The sequence below is a fragment of the Pleurodeles waltl genome, chromosome 8 (genome assembly GCF_031143425.1).
Source record: "Pleurodeles waltl isolate 20211129_DDA chromosome 8, aPleWal1.hap1.20221129, whole genome shotgun sequence".
Taxonomy (NCBI): Eukaryota; Metazoa; Chordata; class Amphibia; order Caudata; family Salamandridae; genus Pleurodeles; species Pleurodeles waltl.
The window spans coordinates 1,379,733,790-1,379,753,157 of NC_090447.1; the positions used below are offsets into that span (position 1 = coordinate 1,379,733,790).

General features: G+C 43.5%; 1 protein-coding gene across 1 annotated transcript in view; it reads left to right on the forward strand.

Moving 5' to 3' along the window:
* The window catches only part of MAML2 (mastermind like transcriptional coactivator 2), a 496,815-nt gene extending 480,883 nt beyond the window's left edge, over positions 1-15,932 (forward strand). The window contains exons 4-5 of the mRNA XM_069202396.1: positions 8,032-8,143; positions 12,831-15,932. Coding sequence (XP_069058497.1) covers positions 8,032-8,143; positions 12,831-13,819 — 1,101 coding nt within the window. The 3' untranslated portion in view covers positions 13,820-15,932. The remainder of the gene's footprint in view (positions 1-8,031; positions 8,144-12,830) is intronic.
* The last annotated feature ends 3,436 nt before the right edge of the window (positions 15,933-19,368 follow it).

Sequence of the window (19,368 nt, forward strand, 5' to 3'; positions counted from 1 at the left end):
TCTGAAAGTGTTTCCTGGCCCCCGATCGCAGCACAGCTGCGATCGGGGGCCAGGAAACACCACTAGACGCCAGGGATTTCACTTTGGGGGGGCGGCCCCCTCGGAAAACGGGCCCCCCCCGCCCCCCCCCCCCCCGGGCATATTTTTTTATTAAAAAAAAAAGGTAGGTGCCCCCTGGGAATTTTTTATTTCCCCCCCCCCCCAAAAAAAAAAAAATGACAGGGGGTCGCCTGTGGGCAGGGTGACCCCCTGTGGGGGCAATATTTTTTGGCCCCCAAGGAAACCATACACCAACTAAAAAAAAATATATATATATAGATCTATATATATATATATCTATGTAGATAGATATATCTATGTACATTGATATATATCTATAGATATATCTATGTAGGTAGATATATATATATATAGAGGTAGATCTATATATATATCAAAGATTTATAAAGCGCGCTACTCACCTGTGAGGGTCTCAAGGGACGGGGGGAGGGAAAGGGGCTGGGAGGTTCACTGTTCGAAAAGCCAGGTTTTGAGGCCCTTCCTGAAAAGAAGTAGGTTTTGGGTCTTGTGAAGGTGGGTTGTGAGGGCGTTCCAGGTTTTGGGTGCAAGGTAGGAGAAGGATCTGCCCCCGGTGGTGGTGTGTTTGATGCGGGGGACAGAGGCGAGAGAGAGGTCAGCTGAGCGGACGTTTCGTGTGGGGGTGTGGAAGGTGACTCTCGTTGAGGAGGCAGGGCCTGTGTTGTGGAGTGATTTGTGTGCGAGGATGAGGATCTTGAAGGTGATCCTTTTGTCAGTGGGGAGCCAGTGGAGGGATTTGAGGTGTGGAGAGATGTGTTCGTGTCGGGGGAGGTCGAGGATGAGTCGTGCTGCTGAGTTCTGGATGCGCGTAGTTTGCACTTGAGTTTTAGAGTGGTGCCGGCGTAGAGGCCGTTTCCGTAATCAAGCCTGCTGCTGATGAGTGCGTGAGTGACAGTTTTTCTGGTCTCTGTGGGGATCCATTTGAATGTTTTTCAGTATACGGAGTGTGTTGAAGCATGAGGAGGTGAGAGCGTTGATTTGTTGGGTCATCGAGAGGGAGGAGTCTAGGATGATGCTGAGGTTGCGTGCGTGGTTGGCGGGGGTGGGTGCAGGGCCTAGCGTGGTGGGCCACCATGAGGGGTCCCAGGTGTTTTTGTGTGGGCCAAAGAGGATTATTTCGGTTTTGCTTGAGTTGAGTTTCAGGTGGTTGGCTGTCATATATATATCACTTTTGGCAATATGTGTGTGGTTTCCCTGGGGGGAAAAGGGTCCGACTTGTCTAGTGGCAGTTTTAGTGCCATAAAGAAGCGCAGAAGGTTTATATGCCTACTGCAAAGAGCAAATCTGTATTTTATGTAAATAGCTGAGTACATTAGTAAAGTCAGCCATTACCTGCGCTATAATACCAATGAAATGTATGTGCGGGGTGTAGGGCGGCTATGGAGAGATGAAGGACACTTTTGCTGAGTGGTAATGAGGGAATCCGAGGAGGAGGGAGTGGGAGCACCAATAATGATTGTTGGACTGGGCGCAGGAGGTGCTAAAGACTGTGACGAATGGTATGTGACAAGGTGTTTTTTGAGTGTCTTGAAAGTACGTGCTGATTGAGGGAAGAAGCGCAGGTAAGGTGGCCTCTACTGTTGCACGTATCTCACACACACCATCGATTTTGTGACTGTCTACGTAGGCTAGTGTTTTAGAGCAACAGTTTAGCCAATAGCAGAGATGGCATCTTGATGGATGACTGCTGCCTGCACTCGGGTTATAGAGGACCGCTCTGACATAGGATCAGAGACTGAGACATCAGATACTGAGACAGCATCTGAGGGATAGGACAATGGCGCAGACTCTGGGAGTGATTTTTCAGTCAGAGGAGTCCCATTCGATAACTCCTCTTCCAGTACATTATGAGGGAGGTGATGAGGACAGTCCTGCTGTCCCTTCGCAAGCTGTTCGTGCAACTGGGTAATAGTGGGTTACGCCAACCCAGAGAGAAGGTGAATGCGGCGGCAAGCAGAGAGAGAGAGAGAGAGAGAGTGCTCTCTTGGGAGCTCCCCAATTTAGTTCAGCCCCAAATTCCACCACCCAAATCATATTGTGGAGACATCAAAATTATCTATGGCAAAACAAACTGGTTTTGTAAGGCAGGCACCTGTGTTTTTGGTCCTGGATTCGGCGGCCATATAGAGAAACACACTAAACCCAAACATTTCTGGAAACTAGACATTCGGGGGAGTCCACAGAGGTGTGACTTGTGTGGATTCCCCAAAGTTTTCTTACCCAGAATACCCTGCAAAGCTGAAATGTTGGAAAAAAAACTCAATTTTTCTTGCATTTCTGTCACACAAACTACAGGAATATGCTGGGATCCACAACATTCCTACCACCCAGTGACTCCTCACCTGTCCTGATAAAAACACTACCCCACTTGAGTGCCTACACCTAGTGCCTGTGTCAGGAATGGATCACCCCAGGGTCAACAGCTGCCTCACGTAAGGACCAACATTGACCGTTGTGTGATCTATTCCTGTCGCGGGCACCAGGCCTAACCACACAAGTGAGGTATCATTTTTATCAGGAGACTTGGGGGAACGCTGGGTGGAAGGAAATTTGTGGCTCCTCTCAGATTCCAGAACTTTCTGTCACCGAAATGTGAGGAAAACTTGTTTTTTTAGCCACTTTTTGAGGTTTGCAAAGGATTCTGGGTAACAGAACCTGGTCAGAGCCCCACGAGTCACCCCCATCTTGGATTCCCCTAGGTCTCTAGTTTTCAAAAATGCACAGGTTTGGTAGGTTTCCCTATGTGCCGGCTGAGCTAGAGGCCAAAATCTACAGGTAGGCACTTTGCAAAAAACAGCTCTGTATTTTGTCAAAAAATGGGATGTGTCCACGTTGTGTTTTGGGGCATTTCCTGTGGCGGGCGCTAGGCCTACCCACACAAGTGAGGTATCATTTTTATCGGGAGACTTGGGGGAACGCTGGGTGGAAGGAAATTTGTGGCTCCTCTCAGATTCCAGAACTTTCTGTCACCGAAATGTGAGGAAAACTTGTTTTTTTTGCCACTTTTTGAGGTTTGCAAAGGATTCTGGGTAACAGAACCTGGTCAGAGCCCCACGAGTCACCCCATCTTGGATTCCCCTAGGTCTCTAGTTTTCAAAAATGCACAGGTTTGGTAGGTTTCCCTATGTGCCGGCTGAGCTAGAGGCCAAAATCTACAGGTAGGCACTTTGCAAAAAACAGCTCTGTATTTTGTCAAAAAATGGGATGTGTCCACGTTGTGTTTTGGGGCATTTCCTGTCGCGGGCGCTAGGCCTACCCACCCAAGTGAGGTATCATTTTTATCGGGAGACTTGGGGGAACGCTGGGTGGAAGGAAATTTGTGGCTCCTCTCAGATTCCAGAACTTTCTGTCACCGAAATGTGAGGAAAACTTGTTTTTTTTGCCACTTTTTGAGGTTTGCAAAGGATTCTGGGTAACAGAACCTGGTCAGAGCCCCACGAGTCACCCCATCATGGATTCCCCTAGGTCTCTAGTTTTAACAAATGCACAGGTTTGGTAGGTTTCCCTATGTGCCGGCTGAGCTAGAGGCCAAAATCTACAGGTAGGCACTTTGCAAAAAACAGCTCTGTATTTTGTCAAAAAATGGGATGTGTCCACGTTGTGTTTTGGGGCATTTCCTGTCGCGGGCGCTATGCCTACCCACCCAAGTGAGGTATCATTTTTATCAGGAGATTTGGGGGAACGCTGGGTGGAAGGAAATTTGTGGCTCCTCTCAGATTCCAGAACTTTCTGTCACCGAAATGTGAGGAAAACTTGTTTTATTTGCCACTTTTTGAGGTTTGCAAAGGATTCTGGGTAACAGAACCTGGTCAGAGCCCCACGAGTCACCCCATCTTGGATTCCCCTAGGTCTCTAGTTTTCATAAATGCACAGGTTTGGTAGGTTTCCCTATGTGCCGGCTGAGCTAGAGGCCAAAATCTACAGGTAGGCACTTTGCAAAAAACAGCTCTGTATTTTGTCAAAAAATGGGATGTGTCCACGTTGTGTTTTGGGGCATTTCCTGTCGCGGGCACTAGGCCTACCCACCCAAGTGAGGTATCATTTTTATCGGGAGACTTGGGGGAACGCTGGGTGGAAGGAAATTTGTGGCTCCTCTCAGATTCCAGAACTTTCTGTCACCGAAATGTGAGGAAAACGTGTTTTTTTTGCCACTTTTTGAGGTTTGCAAAGGATTCTGGGTAACAGAACCTGGACAGAGCCCCACGAGTCACCCCATCATGGATTCCCCTAGGTCTCTAGTTTTCAAAAATGCACAGGTTTGGTAGGTTTCCCTATGTGCCAGCTGAGCTAGAGGCCAAAATCTACAGGTAGGCACTTTGCAATAAAACAGCTTTGTATTTTGTCAAAAAATGGGATGTGTCCACGTTGTGTTTTGGGGCATTTCCTGTCGCGGGCGCTAGGCCTACCCACCCAAGTGAGGTATCATTTTTATCGGGAGATTTGGGGGAACGCTGGGTGGAAGGAAATTTGTGGCTCCTCTCAGATTCCAGAACTTTCTGTCACCGAAATGTGAGGAAAACTTGTTTTATTTGCCACTTTTTGAGGTTTGCAAAGGATTCTGGGTAACAGAACCTGGTCAGAGCCCCACGAGTCACCCCATCTTGGATTCCCCTAGGTCTCTAGTTTTCAAAAATGCACAGGTTTGGTAGGTTTCCCTATGTGCCGGCTGAGCTAGAGTCCAAAATCTACAGGTAGGCACTTTGCAAAAAACAGCTCTGTATTTTGTAAAAAAATGGGATATGTCCACGTTGTGTTTTGGGGCATTTCCTGTCGCGGGCGCTAGGCCTACCCACCCAAGTGAGGTATCATTTTTATCGGGAGACTTGGGGGAACACTGGGTGGAAGGAAATTTGTGGCTCCTCTCAGATTCCAGAACTTTCTGTCACCGAAATGTGAGGAAAACTTGATTTTTTTGCCACTTTTTGAGGTTTGCAAAGGATTCTGGGTAACAGAACCTGGTCAGAGCCCCACGAGTCACCCCATCTTGGATTCCCCTAGGTCTCTAGTTTTCATAAATGCACAGGTTTGGTAGGTTTCCCTATGTGCCGGCTGAGCTAGAGGCCAAAATCTACAGGTAGGCACTTTGCAAAAAACAGCTCTGTATTTTGTCAAAAAATGGGATGTGTCCACGTTGTGTTTTGGGGCATTTCCTGTCGCGGGCGCTAGGCCTACCCACCCAAGTGAGGTATCATTTTTATCGGGAGACTTGGGGGAACGCTGGGTGGAAGGAGATTTGTGGCTCCTCTCAGATTCCAGAACTTTCTGTCACCGAAATGTGAGGAAAACTTGATTTTTTTGCCACTTTTTGAGGTTTGCAAAGGATTCTGGGTAACAGAACCTGGTCAGAGCCCCACGAGTCACCCCATCTTGGATTCCCCTAGGTCTCTAGTTTTCAAAAATGCACAGGTTTGGTAGGTTTCCCTATGTGCCGGCTGAGCTAGAGGCCAAAATCTACAGGTAGGCACTTTGCAAAAAACAGCTCTGTATTTTGTCAAAAAATGGGATGTGTCCACGTTGTGTTTTGGGGCATTTCCTGTCGCGGGCGCTAGGCCTACCCACCCAAGTGAGGTATCATTTTTATCGGGAGACTTGGGGGAACGCTGGGTGGAAGGAAATTTGTGGCTCCTCTCAGATTCCAGAACTTTCTGTCACCGAAATGTGAGGAAAACTTGTTTTTTTAGCCACTTTTTGAGGTTTGCAAAGGATTCTGGGTAACAGAACCTGGTCAGAGCCCCACGAGTCACCCCTTCTTGGATTCCCCTAGGTCTCTAGTTTTCATAAATGCACAGGTCTGGTAGGTTTACCTATGTGCCAGCTGAGCTAGAGGCCAAAATCTACAGGTAGGCACTTTGCAAAAAACAGCTCTGTATTTTGTCAAAAAATGGGATGTGTCCACGTTGTGTTTTGGGGCATTTCCTGTCGCGGGCGCTAGGCCTACCCACACAAGTAAGGTATCATTTTTATCGGGAGACTTGGGGGAACATAGAATAGCAAAACAAGTGTTATTGCCCCTTATCTTTCTCTACATTTTTTCCTTCCAAATATAAGAGAGTGTGTAAAAAAGACGTCTATTTGAGAATGGCCCTGCAATTCACATGCTAGTATGGGCACCTCGGAATTCAGAGATGTGCAAATAACCACTGCTTCTCAAAACCTTATCTTGATCCCATTTTGGAAATGCAAAGGTTTTCTTGATACCTCTTTTTCACTCTTCATATTTCAGCAAATTAATTGCTGTATACCCAGTATAGAATGAAAAACAACTGCAGGGTGCAGCTCATTTATTGGCTCTGGGTACCTAGGGTTCTTGATGAACCTACAAGCCCTTTATATCCCCGCAACCAGAAGAGTCCAGCAGACAAAACGGTATATTGCTTTCAGAAATCTGACATCGCAGGAAAAAGTTACAGAGTAAAACATAAAGAAAAATGGCTGTTTTGTTCAGCTCAATTTCAATATTTTTTTATTTCACCGGTAATTTCCTGTAGGAAAACCTTGTAGGAACTACACAAATGACCCCTTGCTGAATTCAGAATTTTGTCTAGTTTTCAGAAATGTTTAGCTTTCCGGGATCCAGCATTGGTTTCACACCCATTCCTGTCACTAACTGGAAGGAGGTTGAAAGCACCAAAAATAGTAAAAATGGGATTTGTGTTGGAAATGTGGTTTTCTGATTCAAGTCTGCCCGTTCCTGAAAGGTGGGAAGATAGTGATTTCAGCACCAGAAACCCTTTGTTGATGGCATTTTCAGGGAAAAAACCACAAGCCTTCTTCGGCAGCCCTTTTTCCCCATTTTTGGAGAAAAAACGAAATTTTCACTGTATTTCGGCTATTTTCTTGGTCTCCTCCAGGGGAAACCACAAACTCTGGGTACCATTAGAATCCCTAGGATGTTGGAAAAAAAGGACGCAAATTTGGCGTGGTTAGCTTATGTGGACAAAAAGTTATGAAGCCCTAAGCGCGAACTACCCCAAATAGCCAAAAAAGGGCTCAGCACTGGGGGGGAAAAGGCCCAGCAGCTAAGGGGTTAAGGACCTTCCCTGGTTACAGGGCCCTTGGTACCACTGGTACCTTTTACAAATAACTTATCTGTGTGCCAGGGGTGTGCCAATTGTGGAAACAATGGACATTTTTAGTGAAAGAACACTTGTTCTGGGGCCTGGTTAGCAGGGTCCCAGCACACTCTCAGTCAAGTCAGCATCAATATCAGGCAAAACGTGTGGGGGGTAACTCCAACAAGGGCCATTTTCCTACAGCAGGTATCACTAATTATCAAATACTTCAGATGCCATTTAACATTGACACGATCAGTTAAGTTAATTGCCTGAACACACCTTGGGCCCCATTATGAGGTCCACAGTGGCAGCCCCATCAAGACAGCCAACTGGAGTTACTAATACTTGGGGTATGATAAATCAGGGGGTGGAGTTAACAGCAATTAGAGAGGGTACACTGAGTTGCCTGAGAAATGAATGGCTATCGGGTGAATCATTAGCTCCTGGAATAACGCTGCATCTTCCCTATAATTTCAAGTGAAGATTTTGGTTGCTCTTAGCAGCTAGAGTCCCCAGGTGAAACTTATGAGGCCCGCAGATTTACTGCGGACCTTGTAATTAACAATGGGTCTGCTAACTCTGTAATTTGTTATCTAGTGCTCTAATATACTGTGTTTTAAGGAAAATTAAATTAAATATGTGGATACCATTGGAAAAATAAAGACTAAGAGAGTCATTGTGAGTTTACCAAAGAAGCTGTTAAATGGATGAAGTAGCAGGGGTCCTGAATCCAGCAGCCTCATGGCAGCCTGCCTGCTGGTTTATGAGTTCCCCACTTCTATGAAATTCTGTGGAACTGCATGATCAAAAGCGTCGAACTGAAAGCATTGAGACTGTTTTTCTCTTCCAACATCTGGCTAAAATTAACCCACTAAATGTTTCTGTTCTATTTTTCTAGGACAAAATCACTCCACAAGATCAGCTAAATAGACATTTGACAAGACCACCACCTGATTACAAGGACCAAAGAAGAAATATAGCTACCATTCAGCAAACAAGTCAATATTCTGGTAGGTATAGTTATCAGATGAAAGAGTTACATACACTTTGTCAGGCGGATGTTTTATTTTCAACCTAAAACATACATACAGTTAATAGGTTTGAGCAGAGTATTGGCTCCTTAGGGAGAAGGTTACACATTGTTGTGGTCTGATAAGAGAATGTTCTGACTTTATTAACAGGAGTTCAAATAGGGGGAGAAACTAACATCTTTGTTAAAAAATCTATTCTTTGATTAGTGGAGTAGATCAAGGTGGATTTATTTATAGGTGATGTAGACATTTGCGCACTCAGAAAATGAACGATTTTGCCAAATGCTAATGTATTTATTTATTTTGTTATGTTTTATAAAGCATTAATTGATATTTTCCCATAGCTTCAGACTGCCCTAACAAATATAACTAAACAACACAACTATACAACTCAGTAGTGAGAACAATCAGGCCTTCAAAGTCCAGTCATGTGAGATGGGATCACATGACAGGAATGGAAGTATCGTTTTCAGACTTTTTCATAGCCTGAGTTAATTAGGTTTAGCTCTGAATTTCGGGCGCAGAGCAACCACCATTCTGGACCCAACACGGCCAAGGAACGTCCTCGGTGTTTTTGGTGATGGAAGAGGTGTCGAGATATTAGACGTAATAATGCTGACCATATGTTCCCGGAAAAGGTGAAGTATGGGGCCAGTTTGTGCTAATATGAAAGCCCGGTTACAGAGAAAACAGGCTTCTTTTGTGGGAAAGGATGAAAGGGGCTACCCTGTAGGTCCTTTCAGGGAAAGAAACAGCGTCTTGCAGTTTCTGAATTACTTGCCGTGAGAAACAGACTAGATTTTGAGGGCAGCAGGTACAGCAGCCAACAACCAGGGGGCAGCAGCTAGATGTAGTCTTCCTCACGAAAAGACTTGCAATAGAGTGTTTCCCTCCTCAGAATCCTGTGTGTGGTAGAAATAGATAGGCCACAGGAGGATAACAAGAACACAGTCTTTCCCCTGGAGGGATCACTCAACGTGCATTTGAGTCCTGGAATCAAGGCTATACGGCCTCTGCCATGCCATACATGACTGCCAATGCCAATCCCTCTGGTAGAAATTCTGCTCAAACCATTGTACCCCAAGCTCACCTCAGAGAATGCACACTTTCTAGATGATGTGTTCTCAATGTTCCAGTTGATGCCAGTGGCCACCTAACATTGAGTCAAAAAGTTCCGTATCTTCTTTCTTGTGCATGTCTTTTCAAATTCAGTTGTCCTCAGGCCAGTTTTTTTTTGTAGAAATCCAGTCCATTCATTGAGCTACACTGCCATGTACTGAGTCCTTCCTTCCTGAAAGATGTCTGGAGCAGGTTTTATTTAGTGTGGTATGACCTCGATGCCCTTTGTGATGGTGCCTATACGCAGATTGGGTGGAATCTTACGTTTCACATAACGCTGGAGTTATGCTGGCAGCACATACAACGATGAGTGTAATGTTTTATTTAATCTCAGCCAATAATAATTACTACTGGCTGCCTTCTAGTCTACTTTGCAGAGAGAGGTGCCAGCTGTATGGCCTTGGCCCCACCTTTTGGGGATAGTCCAAACTGAACTGCCTGGGGACCACAAGCTACCCTAGATGAGCGGGACAGCATCACCTGCGCCTGATTCCCTGCCCATGGACAAAGGTAAAGGTGAATGGTGCTCACTGGGTAGGCAGCAGAGCACATGGTTCCTAGATAAGGTATAGCACTGATGACCTCGGGACAGCCCGAAGAGGATGCATCCTTACAGCTATGAATCCAATAATTTGGGTGAAGCTCTTTGGCTGAGACACAGGGATATTCAGGGGTTCTTTAGATAGGCTAAAGAAATCACAATGCTGAATGGCTGTTACATGGCATAACAAAGTGTAAATGGTTAAAGAGCCGGGGCTACCCAATATGAATGGTGAAAACAGGCGGCACATAAAAATAATGATTAGAGAATTTAAAGAAAGCTGCATGGTAACGAGTGTACATGGGGGTGTACAGGTGAACACGTTTCTCTTTGAATTTGAAGAATACAGTGCAAAATATTGCAAGGCATGTGTGTTTCAATAACAATGAGCATTCACGATTTGGAACAATGCTGAAGGAAATGCAGGGATTGACAGTACGTATTGTGGATTAAGCTTGGGGTGTAACACAGAGTCCCGAATGCCCCACAGTCCAGGAGGTGAGTGAGCGGGGGGGGAGGGGGGGGGGAATCCCGGTCCGGGGGACCTCAGCCACCTGTCATCTCTATAATTCACCAGCTGCATTTCTTTTAAAATGAGGGCCGGGGGGGGGGGAGGTTTTGGATCTGCATACTTCCCAGAGATCCCCTCTTGGGTTCTTTAAAACAAAGCGATTACGTTTTGCTCCATAAGGTAAATGAGTTAGACGAGGTAGTTTGTGGCAAATTGAGTAGTATAGGCGAATGCAGACATTATCTACGTTTTAATATGGTCACATCTATCGCAGATTCGGAGTGCCAGAGGCTGCTTTTGGTATACGTAGAGTGTGCACCACAACAATATGGTAAGTTGCAAAAATAATGACCGGAAACAAACCATGAGAAAACCATGATTGTCTGTTCATGATGATGGGGGCCCAAATGGAACTGTTGATTCTGAGTAATACACACTTGTATTAAATGAAAGGCCGAGTGAAAGGAAGCCCCCCGCATCGCCCCACCTCTAGAATGAAGGCACCTGGTGTTCCGCGATTGCTCTTATCAAAATGCGGTTTTCCACCGGGAATCCTTTTAACTTAATGTATAGCTTGCACAACAAGGTATTACGTCTGCTACTTGAGACGTGTGATGGCTGCATGTCTCACCCAAAGTGCAACACCATGATCATTATTCATCAGCTGCGTGTGAATAGGTGTACAAATATATTTTGGAAACCGCTCTATGATAAACTTGGGTTACGGTTTAGAAAATAAAATACTTAGGGCCGCGTTGAAAGTGGCCTGGTAATCCTCGGGGACTCGGTAATTTATCTAATTACAAAATAAGAGTATTTCACGCAGAGACTCTGGGTGCAGAATACGGCCAAGATCTACTGGTGAAACATTGGCAAAAAACATGCAGGAATCAGCGTAGAAACATCCATTCCCACGCTATTCTGAAAAATTCCTTAATCTAGAACATTCCGCTCTTCCCTCTGCAGTTATCAAACCCTCCCTACCCCCGCCCCCCACCCCAACTGCCCAACTTGTCATGGAGACATAAGTTTAAAACTGGGAGTTGGGATCAGCTCAGAAATATCCAGTTGGAGTAACTAAGGACCATATGTACAAACACATTTTTCCTTAGACACAGAATGGGCAAAACCTTTTGATACATCTGACCCTAAATCTCGATTTTCGGATATGGTAGGCCTGGGAATTTGGCGAACACTCTAGATTTGAAATTTCCTGTTATGTTAGAATTTTTAAATTTAGTTTTGCATTCTTGACTCAAATTGTTTTCTTTAGCATTATGTGCAGCGTAACAAGACCCCAACTCAGGGGGTGCTGCACAGGACTAAGAGAAACATAAACAACCAAAATATTGCCCCAACTAACTCCCTTCCTTTTCCACCCCTTGCCCCCTGTACTCACTCCGGAATAATGCATTTAAGTGTTGTGTGACCTTTGCCCTATCGTCTTCCTGCATCAGTCGCCCCTCAACACTTGGCAGCATCAGTTGCAGCAAGAGTAGGTACTTAGGCCGTGTCAATTCGTAAAATTCTGCAGAGAGCAGTGTTATTTACGCTTGCCACCACTTTTGATAGGCTGCTAGCTTATGAGCCTCACATGAGTCAGAAATTCCATACACAGAATGCGCCATATTCTGTGGAGCCAAGTGGCATGTGTCAGGAGCTTGAAGCGCTGCTCTCAATGCCAAACCAATGCGCTGTCCCTCTCTAGATTTAAGGGGAAAGGATTGGAGAATCCCAGCATAATGTAGGCTGCGTGTCGAAGTACATGTCTGTGTCCATCAGTATTGCATCCCAGTACCGTGTGAGTTTCGACAGGACCAAAGAAGGTGGAGTAAGGTCCCTGGAGCTTCACAGCCCCTTCAGCAGTCGGCACTGCAGTTGGGTTTTCCCCTATGTAGTCTAATGGGCATTAGAAACTAGTAAGTTGCAATTTTAGTGGTGGTTTCTATACTTGCGGTGTTGTGGTATGACATGCCCAAAAGTGGATTTCCTCCCATTCCTTGTGTGTCATGGTCTGCTCCAACTCAAGCTCCCATTGTTTCTGATCCAGTGTTTTTTTCTCTGTGTGAGGTTGCAGCAAGAGGGCATATAAATCAGTAATAATGTGTCGCTCATTCTCCTTGGACAGTAGCCACTTTTCAAAAGATGAGAGCACCCGTTGTGTCCCCTCCCTGGACATCTGGGTGGGTGACTCAATGTCAAACCTGCAAGTAAAGCAGACATTCTGGGGCATACTTACAAACTACAGCTACCAGAAAATTATGAATTATTAGAATTGTCCTAAAAAAGAAATGTTACATGAGTGAACTATAAGAATAAACATCAACCGTTATGAATATTATAAAATTACACTAATCCACTTCAAGTTGTATGCATTGTTATTCATGCAAGGTCGTTAGTGTGACAAAGCAGTCTGTGTATTTTGTGCTTATAAATAGAATAAAATGTAATATTTCTACTAAGGATCATTTAAAAATATTTACTTCTGATTTTAGATGGGTCATTCAGTTTGAACCAGAACGCCAGTCAACCTTTATCGAGTCCTGTTTCATCGTCCAACATGATGTCACAGACTTCTGACCTACTATCAACTAGTCATGCATCGAGAATGTCTTCTCTTCCCGGAGCACGCAATATGGGAGTGTACAGTAACATTTCCTGTAACCAGCCAAGTTTATATACAGTAAATTCAGGCGTTACCCAAATCCAGCAGCACACCACTCAAACCCAAATTGGCCCAAGTCAAACAAACTCCATGACATCCCGCCAAGCAGCACTCAGTCAAGGGAATGGACTACCATCATATGGGAGTGGATATGGGGTCTCCCAGCAAGTGAAACAAGGCATGGATCATGGAGCAACCAATATGCCTGGACAAAGGGGTGTAAATGTTATGATTAATTCAAGTGCTACACAACAGACCTGGGCCTCCCAAGAAGCAGCTGCAAAACATAATACATTGAAAGCATCTGGCATTCCATTTTGTGCCAGCACACCATACGCTAACCAGCCTCTTCAGCCTACGATTGGCAATCAGCATTTTCCTCAGCGTGCCATGGCACCTCCCAACCAAATGGCACCTCCCAACCAAATGGCACCCGGAGTCCAAATGAAACCTGTAAACCAAATGAGCTCAGCATTAAATGGTCAAGCATTGGGGTCTTTAAGAGCAGAGCTATTAAGACCTACTCAGTTACGAACACACGCCCTTTCTAATATGAATCAACCAGGACCTGGGGTAAACACACCCTCTACTGAACCATCAAGCAGTTTAACAACCACCAATCAAACCCAAAGGGGCTTCTCTGGAAATGATAATGGAAATGACATGGGGTTTGACTTTCTGAATCAACAAAATGACAGTCTTGGGTCTGCACTCAACAATCACGCTGACTTCATTGACTCCCTCCTTAAGACTGGCCCTGGCAATGATGACTGGATGAAAGATATCAATCTTGATGAAATCCTGGGAAATCCCTCCTAACAGCTGATGTAATTAAGTCTTCCTGCATTGTACACCAAGAGGGAGCTCACCTGTTATATGTGCCTTCCATCTTGAGTGCACTGTATGCGGATAGACAAGAAGGTCTGTACATTCATGTAGAACATCCAAGACATTCAGTTGAGAGCTTCTTCCTTGGAGTAGTTAGTTGAAGGATTCATATAGACTGTGTCCTGACTGAAATTAGGACAACACTGCACTAATCACAGGCTGATATTATAGAACACCTAGCGATTTAAAAGCATGTGCGGCCTGGCTGTAAGCAGGTGGAGGACCCGTGAGGGTGTGTGGTTATATAATCAAGCACATACAACATATCATGCTGTAGACAGTGAGTGTATTGAAACTCCTGTACAATGTCAAAAAATCTTTTGGCACGGCTTGCTACAACTTCGTCCTTATGAAAAATAGATAATGCACGAATGTGGAATGGTAACACTTTGCAAGCCTGTTTATGGCATTAAAAAATTAATGTAGTACCACGTTCTATAGAAGTTAAACACTAGAAGGCTTAGAGGCCTCGGAGTATATGGTGGGTTGAGAGAGGGTTTTAAACCTAAACAAACTGCAGTTACAAGTGCCTACTCGGCATGTAGTATGTTTGATAATCTTATGAAGTGTATCACACAAGCAGCAATTCGGCTACAGCTGAATTTGGTCAAATTAAAATCATATTGCACATGCTGAGTATTGCAGGACATTGCTGCTCCATTTTAATGACATGCTAAGCATCAGTTAAAATTAATCAGCCAAGCTCCCTCAAGTATTTATCATCTGTTTTTGAGAGTTATGCCAAAATGGGAACTGTGAGTAATACTGATGATTATGAAATAGAGTAGGGGTGGACAACTTGCAAAAAGTTTTTTTTGTTGTTATATTTGGCACATCAGCATCTCCTCTAAAGTGTAACTTGCCACTTCTGGCCATATGAAACCAACAATTACTATTATAGAAGAGATGTGCATTTCAATCAGTGCATGTCAGTAACACTGTTGCAGGCCAGTATGATGGGTATACTAAGGTATCCAATCAAAGTCAAATAGCATGACAAAGATTAGGCATTTATGGTGGGGAAAGGCCCATTCATTTACAGCCCAATTTTTTTTAAAGGACAGTGCAAAGTTTACCTATGTAGGTTTGCATCTAAGTTTTTAGTAAATTCACAAATGTCTTGGAATTCACATAGAAGCTGCTGAGAACCAGCAACAGTGGCAGCTTTCCAGTAGTACATAGACATTGGGGGATGAGACACTAGCCTCATCCCACCATGGCAGTGGCACCAACCCAACTGACAGGCATGGTGGGAATGAGTCATGGCCCACCTTGTTAGTACGTTTTACACCTCCAACTCGCCAACCATGCATGGATGAGTATTTGGTGCCATTTTTTAGATAGTTTGAGGAAAATTTAAAGCGACAGTAGGTGAGCAATCTTCACTGGCACATTAGGGGTGACAGAACCCCCAAAGTCCCCTCGGCACGCAAAAATCAAGGAATTCCCACCACCCTCACCTATCTGTGCATTCATGATGAATTAGTCAGGAAGAAACCTCCAAGGTTGACTGAACTCCAAGAGATGCTGCTGAAGTTACATTTCCAAACAAAATCATGTTAGTAGTCCTGATCTTCATTTTAACATCAGATTAGCTAGGCAGATCGCCATCTCCAGGTGTCCTTACTAGCCCAAAGTCAAACTGAGGAGATGCTCAGCCTGCCGACCAGCTTCCACAGAGGCAAGTCAGAGCAAACAGGATCTCAAAATAGAGACTTTAGGACTTGATATATAGATTTGCACAATGTACAATCCTACTATTCCTGCTAAATATAGTAAATACATCAGTGGTGGGATAAGGCATGACTTTCTATACCGCAATATATGGCAGCATTCTTATGGCATCACCTTGTCTTTGGGTGAAAGGAAGAAACTACATCTACCTTTCACTTTTATCTTTCTTATTTCTTGCTTCTGTAACTGCAGGTAAAGTTCCCCTGTGGTTACTTCTTCTGTCCTCGCATGTATGGCACACATTTCATGCTACGAAGGTTGATTGCTCTGCTGCCTTTTAGGTTTAGAGCAAAGCTTTATAAATATCCCTAATAAAATAAATACAATAAAAAATATAAAAATAAATGTATCCTTCAAAAGAGACTGTTATCCAGTCCACAGTACTACAATTGTTATAGTCTATCATGCACTTGTAATATGGCAGACGGTGCATCCATTACTTAATCATTGTGCTACAGTTGTAACAAACATATTTAGATCAACAAGAAAACACAGGCTCTTAAATGACTGTGCCATGGTTTAATCCACGTATCGACAGAGTGGATATTATGATGCAGCAGAATCCTGTGCTAAAAGCAGTAGGTCACTGGGTCAAGACACTCAGAACTTAGATTGCTCATGGCTATTCATAGAAAGGGTGCAAATCACCCTGAGCCATCATATGGATCCACTTTGAAGTGCCTAACTGGCTGAATAGCTCGTTGGCAGCCAAGGTGTGGCATGCCTATACAACTGTAGCGCAGGTTGGGGCTACAGAGCTAAGAGAGGGCATGGGCTTATGGTTGGAATGACTGGATGAAATTTGCGATTGGTTTATATAGTTCTATTATCCAGAACTATGGAACATCTAGTGTACTGAACTTCGCCTGAATGTAACATATGACACTGGGACAAAATGTTCTTCCCCATATGGGCTCTGTCTGTTGGTCTCCAAAATCTGTGACTGTCCTTCCAACTTCTTACGCAATATTACTTAACCTGAACACCTATTCAGTTTTTGTTTGTGCTATTATTTTTGCTATAAGTTTTTACATTTGAAATTGTATCAATCTAATAATCTGTACCAGCCTTTCCATTTTGTGTTCTGGTATAACCTGTTTTACACATTCTGCTTCTTGTTAGATGTCCTATTATTTGTTTGTATGGGTGTGCGGTGGAAATGTTTTCGTACATCCTCCTGCATCCTCGTTTAATAATTTGCCCTTTTTATAAAGGTCCTAAAGACACCCGGTCTTTATCCGCAGTACAACAAAAGACAAGGACACGGCGACTGATCATTCTGTTGCATGACTACAACTGTTACTCTATATGTTATTTGTAAAACAAAATAAGTGCAACATTTTTGAGGGCTCGCTGCTGGTGCTGGAGAATGCAGGGGTTGCTGAATACCAAGGATGCATAGTCTCGATTCCATCAGATGCGTCTTTCATCCACCACCACACACTTCCTGGCTCTCTGCCTCACTCTTGCAGTCGTGGCCTTAAATCAGTACAATACACTCTGGCTTATTTACACCAACATCATCAAATGAACACAGAATCATTGCTATGTCTAATCATTATGCAACTTTGATTGGTAACACAAGTAAATTACTGAAGGATTTAGATGCTTGAATTGATTATAAACATGTGAGATTTCTCCTGGTAGCATTACACGCAATAGTTTTAGCCCCTCTCCACCGAGAAAGGGACCAAACAACTGTCCACCCTCTCAAATTGAATCTCATAGTCATCAACATTAAGTCAATGTTTAAGTGTAATTATTTTTTATTCACAGCAGTCCTACCTGCAAATTTTAATACACATTTCGGCAGCACATGAAAGTCTAGTCTTTGTGTCAAGTATGATGCAATACAATCAGAGCACATTACTGGACATCATACCCCACACTCAACTCTTCCCACATAGGACACCTTTCACTGATGCACCCACTGACCACAAATGCGTCCTTTGGTTTGCAATTGGCCTGACAAGACAGCATTGGTTTCTGGTTACATCACAATCAGGAGCACACTAGAGACAAGGTAACATGACAGCAAACTAATTGATAGTGGTCTAAACCCAAACATGAGAATTCAGCTCAAACTTCCAGACCATGATGGAAAAAAATGCTCTCCAGTTATCCAAAGAATGTCCTAATTGTTAAATCAGAGTCAAACATTTCAACAAATCCCTTTTAGGCTGTCTCAATAAGCCTCACTAAGTTGGGCGGGCATGCCCAGACATGGGTCTCTCAAGGAACATATGCTGCACCGCTTGATGAAAACAACCATGGCTAAAACATGCGTTGGGGTGCAGTTCGGGTCAACTGCTCTCTTTTGGAAGAGTTAGGGTTTTTTGCCCTTTATCAATTATAAGTTTATAATCTATCTTTCCTCACCACAGCATGTAAGGGTGAAATGATATGCACCAGCACAGGCTGAATTTGAAAGTAAGGGTCACATGTAGCAACATACAAACATTCCACATGCTCTAATAATACTTCCCTTCTATTTAAATCTGGCAAGTAAGAAAGCCCTTATTGTTGAGCCGAAGTAACACAGCCATAATACTGCCAAAGATTAATGGTATAATGCAGGCAGAGAAGCATGTGGCAGATACGCATGTGGTCTCAACAATACTTTCCTTTTATATTTTGTAACCAAAAGTTTGAAACTAAAGATTTATCTTTCTTTGTCAAATATATAATACAGTCCTAGGATTCGTAACTTCCAAATGTAAGCACTGTATAAGGGTTGGTGGGTAGAGGGTAATCAGTGACAAATGAATGCAAAAGTGTTGGGAGCCCTTTACATAACATTCAGAATTAAGCCACAAGAACTATTGACACCATGATCATTGGTAGTTCCAAAGGGGGCCCAATTATGTTTGCTTATAAGATTTTGGGGAATAACATGCAGGGATTTGAGTTTCCACACAAATTCCTGTTTTTTTCTTTCATAGGTTGGGGCTTCTTCCAAATGTTTTTGCTTACTAAGAGTTTGGGTGAAAAAATCTTGCACCATGGTATTCCCACAGATCTTTTAATCCTGTTGTGGCTAATAACTCCCAATAGTGATCCCATTAGAATTAATGAGACACTCGTAACGAGACCATGAATAGTATAAATAGTAAGTAAACCACTCCACCAACTGAACATTGATTTAAGCACAAGAAGAAAATGCCCCTGTCGCGACAGCTCTTTTGTATATAAGTATTGTATTTACCATGAACTGTTTTCAGATTTTGGTTGTTAATGTAAATAAATTGTTTTGTAAACCTTTGTAAAATATTTTCTAAAAACAAATACAAAGCATATGCATTAGGTTATATTTATACTTCTGTGAAATATGTATGCTATTAAGAAAAAACTATATTTTCTGAAAAGAAAGAGTGCGTGCCTTCTGTGCTTGAAAGAGCAATGTCTATACGACGTGTTTATTTTTGCCTTCTAACAAAGTGGTATTTTTGTAAGGCTACTGACAACAAACAAGAACATTCCAAGTTGAAGATTTCTGCTTGTATGCATAGAACTGCTGCTTTTTTGCCAGCTGTGATTTTCTCGATGTTGTCAGCAATGCTGTTTTTTCTGTGCACCAAGATGATGTGCCTTTTTCCTTTTTTTACTTAGTACTTCTCAACACAATAATGGGAAGTTTAGAGCTTGATTTAGACTTTGGCAGATGGGTTACTCCGTCATAATCTAGACAGATATTACCTTTGCGTTATAACGAGTGCATTATATCTAATGGCACTTGTAATGCGGTG